Below are 6,569 nucleotides of genomic sequence, written 5' to 3'. Positions count from 1 at the left end.
AAGAAGTTCCAGCGCTCCGAAGCCAGAAAGCAAGGCTCTGCCAGAAAGCGAGATGCTGCAAACGGAGATGACAACGCCACAGCGCAAGGCCCTGCAACCAGCGTTCCAGATCCCAGCGGAGACGGAGCAGATCGGCACCGGAGGGACCGCATCTGAAGCAGGTATGAAGAACGACCCTGCCTCGCCAGCAGAGGACCTGCTGATAGGCCCCGTCGCGTTACCCCCTCTCCCTGGTACCTATAGACTCCGGCGCTTTACACCCTGGGATCGGGCCACGGGTATGGAGCACTTCTTAAAGGCCCCGATCTCGCCGATCACCTTGCCGAGCGAGGTCTATGCGGAGCTACGGCCGCCAGAGCGAGAGTAAACCTCGATGCCATGGATATGTAAATAGTTAACTGTTTGTTTCCCTGCTCTTTGCTGCTTTAAACCCGACTAGGGTTATTCTTAAAGGGATTCCTTTGTTTACCCGGGATCCCTATTGCTTTTATTTTTGCTTTTATTTTCCTTTTTGCTCCCTGTTCACCCATGTTATAAAGACTACCGAATCATGGACGGTGAATGGTTCACAAACTGTTTTGTAAATAGGTCGCACCTTATTAAAGGTGCCCTCTACTGGTTTTATAAAAGAAAGGACTCTTTGCGAAGAAACTGTTCCTGGAAGCAGTACCAGAGTCCTTGCTGCGTACGGACTTGCAGCTTGAGAAGTTGCACTACTCATAGAGACTTGGTCCCTTCTTAAAGGGGACCTTCATCGATAGCACTTAGAGAATGATGATGCTTTAGAAGAAGAAGTAATAATGTTGCCATGTTAAAGTTATATGTAGTCAGACAGTTGATAGTAAGAAATGTTTAATGATGTGTTAGAGAATGAGGACGGGAAGTGAACCCGTACGGGGTTAGTCGGTGAGTCCTCCTAGGAGCCATACAGAGATGGCTCGGTGATCCTGAACGGAGAGATGGATGATACGTTCTATACTGTGTATAGTAGCAGAAAGGCAGAAGGCCCGGGCGGAAAGGGGCGGTCCTGTAACAGAACGAGAGGCAGTAGGCCTGGGGCAGATAGACAGGCGGTCCTGCAGATGTAAAGGTGGAAAATGAAGAAAAGTTGATTAGCCTTATAATGTTTTATAAGAAGGTCTTTAGTGGATTCAGCGTGTACGTCCTTAAAGGCAACGTTAAATTATTGTTCAAAAATTTGCACTTAGTAGAATACCCGGTTGGGTCAGAAAAGTTATTTATAGTATGTTATTTAAAGTATTTAACCATGTTTGTAACGTTCAAGTGTCCTCACCTCCCATAAAGGGAAGCTCTGTTAAAAGTTTACTTGTTTATTGCATTTCAAAAATTGTATGTCTTTTTGCTGACATGTATTGTTGTTTCTTCCCAGTCCAGGAGTATTGGATTTAACCGGGGGGAGTGCAGCGCCCCAGAGTCCTGGTCGTTGCAGTACTGATGCTCCGCCGCTAAGGGGAGTGATGGTATGTCTGATGGCACTGAAGGAGTTCACCTGACCAGGTATCACAGACACCAATACACTTCACAGTCTGGCCTCCAGGGGGAGCTAAGGGTGCTATGTATTAGGCCACTCCTCACAATCTGGTAAAACTGGGGGTTGGATAGGAAGTTAGACAGAAGCTGACTGGGTTGGATCCAGGCAACATCCTGTGGCAGAGGGTGTTGCAGGAGAAGATTCAGGGGGGTCCCTGTCAGGGGTGGGATCCTGACAGAGGCCTAGCGAACTGAGAGAATGTTACGGGGCCGCGCCTGCACCTGATCACGGCGGTACTCTAAGAAAGGACAAGAAGCGAGGTTTATTGTGCTGAGTGAGAAACGAGATCAATGCAACAAGGAGAAATACCAGTAGGAGTCGTGCTGTAAGACGAGGCAACATCCTACTGAGGCGCGCAGCCGGTGGCCGGAACGCCGAGGAAGTATAGAGCTCCAGGCCTAACTTCAAACCTACGGCAGGACAGTCAGTTATAGGCGGGCTGTCTCACCCAAAACACCTAAGAAGATATAGGGGGCAACAACAGGAGAGGGGCGACACTAGGGTCCAGGAAGAGCTCCGAGCCTACCCGTCATACGGGTGCGTCCTAGCCATATCATCTGGGGGACGAAGAAGAACATCATAATCGAGTTGTGAGGGAACTTCAGAAACAGACACAACAGTTGTGGGGACTATCCCGTAAGCACAGCAGGGAAGGACCACAACACACAAGCGCTAGAAGGTAGGCACAGATTTCCACCTGCAAAGGGAACTCTGGAGGTGCCATTGGACCGGCCGGAGTTGCGCAGCCCGGTTAACCATATTCCGGACTGAGGATCTTGAAGCCTTCAGTAAAGAGGTAAAGAGACTGCAACCTGGTGTCCTTGTTAATTACTGTGATCGGCACTGCACCACATCCTCACCACCACCCACACATCGAACTGTTATTCCTTTATTGGATCCCCCTTAACAGGGTCAGGGGCCGGGGTCTAGCCACCGTGACATCGACAGAGCCAGAAGGGAGACCCGGTACTTAGGACTTGGCGACCCTGTGGTAGGGGGTGCTCCACATGCTCTGTGTGCAACATGAAGGTTTGGCCAGTGTCATGCATGCTCTGTGTGCAACATGAGGGTTTGGCCAGTGTCATGCATTCTCTGTGTGCAACATGAGGGTTTGGCCAGTGTCATGCATGCTCTGTGTGCAACATGAGGGTTTGGCCAGTATCATGCATGCTCTGTGTGTAATATGAGGATTTGGCCAGTATCATGCATGCTCTGTGTGTAACATGAGGATTTGGCCAGTGTCATGCATGCTCTGTGTGTAATATGAGGGTTTGGCCAGTATCATGCATGCTCTGTGTGTACCATGAGAATGTGGCCAGTGTCATGCATGCTCTGTGTGTACCATGAGAATGTGGCCAGTGTCATGCATGCTCTGTGTGTACCATGAGAATGTGGCCAGTGTCATGCATGCTCTGTGTGTACCATGAGAATGTGGCCAGTGTCATGCATGCTCTGTGTGTACCGTGGATTTCACTGCTCTCCTGTCCTCCCCCTGGCTGCACTCCGCTCTCCACACTCCTCCATAGCTTATGTGTAGGGTGAACTTTGCTTTGCAGACATCATTTACCTCCTCCCTTCTATTTCGTGATGCAGAGGAAATCCATTCTCCAGCCCGCATCCCTCACTGGCAGCACCTGGGCAACGGGAGGAGTGTAAAGGGCTGGAAGGAAAACAAACCTGCTCATCTGGGGAATTGTGTGCAAGCAGGAGGAGCGGGGAGGCGATGGCACCCGGACTGGAGGCAGGGACGAGGCTGTGAGCAGCAGCATGGGCTCAGCACTGGGAGCTGTCCCTTCAGCACCAGCATTCAGCACCATCCAACAGGTCCGGACAGAGCAGCACAACTTGGGCAGACTGGACTTGTGTCCTGGGAGTCACATCCTCTACTAAAGGACCATTCTCAGCAGATCCAAGATCAATCAACAAGTCTGAGGACAATCACAGACAGGAGTGTGTGGAATGGGAGACATGGACAAAGCTGCTGCCCATCCTTCTACTGCAACCGATGCATTTGGTTGTAAAGTTGCGATCATTAAAGGTATGATGTCATATTAGACAATGTACACACAAGTATTGTATTGAGGAGCCAGTGTAGAGTATAGACATTGGAACAGGCAATGACATGCATGTGCTAAGTGCAGACTGGTCCATTGTTACATCCTAGTGACAAGCTTCGGATGCTCAGGTCTCATTTAATCTAATAAAGATCAGGTAGATGGAGAGCGATACAATGGTTCTCCACAACTTGCACTTAGTTGTATTTTCTTAGTTTGGGATTCCAGGAAAGAGCATTATAATGAGATGTCCTTGCACAGTGTTTGTCCTCATGCCTTTGCTTCTCTTCCAGGTCTGCTCCTGTAGAGGCTGTGATGCTCAATATGACAGGCGCACAATTGAGGGATTTGTCTGAAAGTGATTTTGAAGGTACAGAGCTTAGTATAAATGTCGGTGGTTACAAGAAGAGGTTAAGATATGACACACTTCTAAGATTCCCAGAGACAAGGCTGTGCAAGTTGTTGACCTGTCAATCAAAGGAATCAATTCTGGAACTGTGCGATGATTACGATGACACCAAGAATGAATTTTACTTTGATAGGAACCCGGAGCTGTTTCCATATGTCTTACATTTTTACAACACTGGGAAGCTCCACGTCATGGGGGAACTCTGTGTGTTCTCCTTCTGCCAAGAGATTGAATATTGGGGCATTAATGAATTCTTCATAGACTCCTGCTGTAGTAACAGCTATCATGGGCGGAAAGTGGAACCAGAGCAGGATCAATGGGATGATAAGAGTGAGCAGGAAAGCACCACATCCTCCTTTGACGAGATCTTGGCATTTTATCATGATGCTTCCAAGTTTGATAGACAACCCTTTGGGAACTTCAGGAGAAGACTCTGGCTTGCTCTGGATAATCCAGGCTACTCCATCCTGAGCAGGATTTTTAGCATACTCTCCATAATAATAGTCCTTGGATCTATTGTCACTATGTGCCTCAACAGTTTGCCAGACTTCCAGATCGTTAATGCTAATGGCAGCACTGAGGAGGACACTCGCTTTGAGATTGTGGAACACTTTGGAATAGCTTGGTTCACTCTGGAGCTGGTGGTGCGTTTTGCTGTATCTCCAGATATGACTTTGTTCTTCAAGCATCCATTGAACATCATAGATTTTATTTCCATAGCTCCATTTTACATCACCTTAGTAGTCAACTTGGTGGTGGAAAGCTCTCCAACTTTAGCCAACTTAGGCAGGGTAGCCCAGGTACTGAGACTCATGAGAATATTCCGTATTCTTAAACTTGCCAGACATTCAACGGGTCTGAGGTCTCTAGGGGCAACCTTAAAATACAGCTACAGGGAGGTGGGGTTGTTGTTGCTCTATCTATCTGTAGGAATATCTATATTCTCTGTTGTAGCCTACACTATAGAAAAAGAGGAGAACGATGCGTTGGCCAGCATCCCTTCCTGCTGGTGGTGGGCTACTGTTAGCATGACCACGGTTGGGTATGGGGATGTGGTCCCTGGTTCCATAGCTGGAAAGCTGACTGCTTCTGCCTGCATCTTGGCTGGAATATTGGTCGTTGTTCTTCCCATCACTCTCATCTTTAACAAATTCTCACATTTCTACCGAAGACAGAAGCAGTTAGAGAATGCTATGAGGAGCTGTGATTTTGGAGATGGGGTGAAAGACATTGCGTCAGTTAATCTGAGGGACTACTATGCCCAGAGGGTGAAATCCCTGATGGCAAGCATCACAAATATAAGTAAAAATACCCCCAGTGAGCAGAGCCTAAACGATTCAATAAATTAGAACTGCTCTACGAGAAATAAAAGGCTGTTTGCTAGTTACGCGTTCATTCACACCATCCACCTGTTGTCAATGCAACCACTAAAAATAACATGAATACTACATTTCCATGCGTGGGAGCTGTTCTCCGATCAGGATCCCATAACTGTACTCCATAGTTCTGTGCCAGCCTTGTATGAGTGATTGGCACAGCTCTGTTTCTGCGTGGCTTCCACATGTCGTATGTAACCGGTTGTGTTCTGCACTGATGCAATTGTCTAGCCTGTGCAATCACTGTCGAACCTCAGTATGAGCAATATTCAATGTATCCAGGTGTCCCAGTGGCAATGTCGGCAACTGACCCCAACTGTGTGTATACAGTGAAGTGTGTCCTGTGAGTCTCGTGTATGGGAATGCGCTGTCCCCTCTACTGTTAATTGGGAGCATTGGCTTAATTAACATCCAGTACTGTAATTGTTGGCCAGGGTCCTTAGATCACTGTGACTCTCAGATTTCTATGAAGCATCAATTCATTGCTCAACCAAATGTACCATTCATACAGTCATCAGCAAACGTGTCAAATAAATTGTATGTTTTTTACTGGTTGTTTTGCAGCTGTAGTTTAATGTTGTAACTGTTTGACTTACTTTTGATCCTAAGTCAGACCTTTAGTTGCCATATCGTACGCTCCACCTTATGTCATGCAGGTGGCAATAACAAGGTTTCCAAAGCTAACACATTTAGTAGTGCAGCAGGGGGTTAATCTACAAAGCATTTCAGCGACCAAAATGCATATATAGCTGGAGACAAAAAAATCTTTAGAAATTCGAGTTCGCTAGCTTTGTCGAATTTTACTAAAAAATTCAATTAACAGCAAATTGCAAATACTCCAACTGCCTGAAAAAAAAAAAAAAAAAAAAATAATAATAATAATAAAAAAAAATATATATATATATAAATACAGCTGTAGTAAGCTCAACCTGTATGATTATGTGTAAACATGCAGTCGCATGTAAACATTTGGGCACCCCTGGTCAAAATTACTGTTATTGTGAACAGTTATAGCAAGTTGAAGATGAAATGATCTCTAAAAGGGCTAAATTTAAAGATGAGACATTTACTTTGTATTTTAGGCAAACAAAAAATATTGTAATTTTTTCCACTTTAAAAATTACGAAAAGGTAAATGGGCCAAAGCAAAACTTTGCGTACCCTTGGAGATTTGTGTGC

At 46.3% G+C, this 6,569-nt stretch overlaps 1 protein-coding gene across 1 annotated transcript; it reads left to right on the top strand.

The window, feature by feature from the left end:
- Positions 1-2,865: 2,865 nt before the first annotated feature.
- Positions 2,866-6,192, top strand: KCNS2 (potassium voltage-gated channel modifier subfamily S member 2). Its single transcript, XM_077270869.1, has 2 exons — positions 2,866-3,590; positions 3,900-6,192. The coding sequence occupies exon 2, from the start codon at positions 3,922-3,924 to the stop codon at positions 5,362-5,364; it is 1,443 nt and encodes a 480-aa protein (XP_077126984.1). The 5' UTR covers positions 2,866-3,590; positions 3,900-3,921; the 3' UTR covers positions 5,365-6,192.
- The last annotated feature ends 377 nt before the right edge of the window (positions 6,193-6,569 follow it).

This window comes from Ranitomeya variabilis, chromosome 6, assembly GCF_051348905.1.
Source record: "Ranitomeya variabilis isolate aRanVar5 chromosome 6, aRanVar5.hap1, whole genome shotgun sequence".
Taxonomy (NCBI): Eukaryota; Metazoa; Chordata; class Amphibia; order Anura; family Dendrobatidae; genus Ranitomeya; species Ranitomeya variabilis.
The sequence above is the reverse complement of the archived record's forward strand: the minus strand, read 5'-3'. Positions and strand labels throughout refer to the sequence as shown.

Coding starts and splice junctions, on each gene's coding strand:
- KCNS2 (XM_077270869.1), top strand. CDS start 3,922: ATGCTCAATATGACAGGCGCACAATTGAGGGATTTGTCTGAAAGTGAT.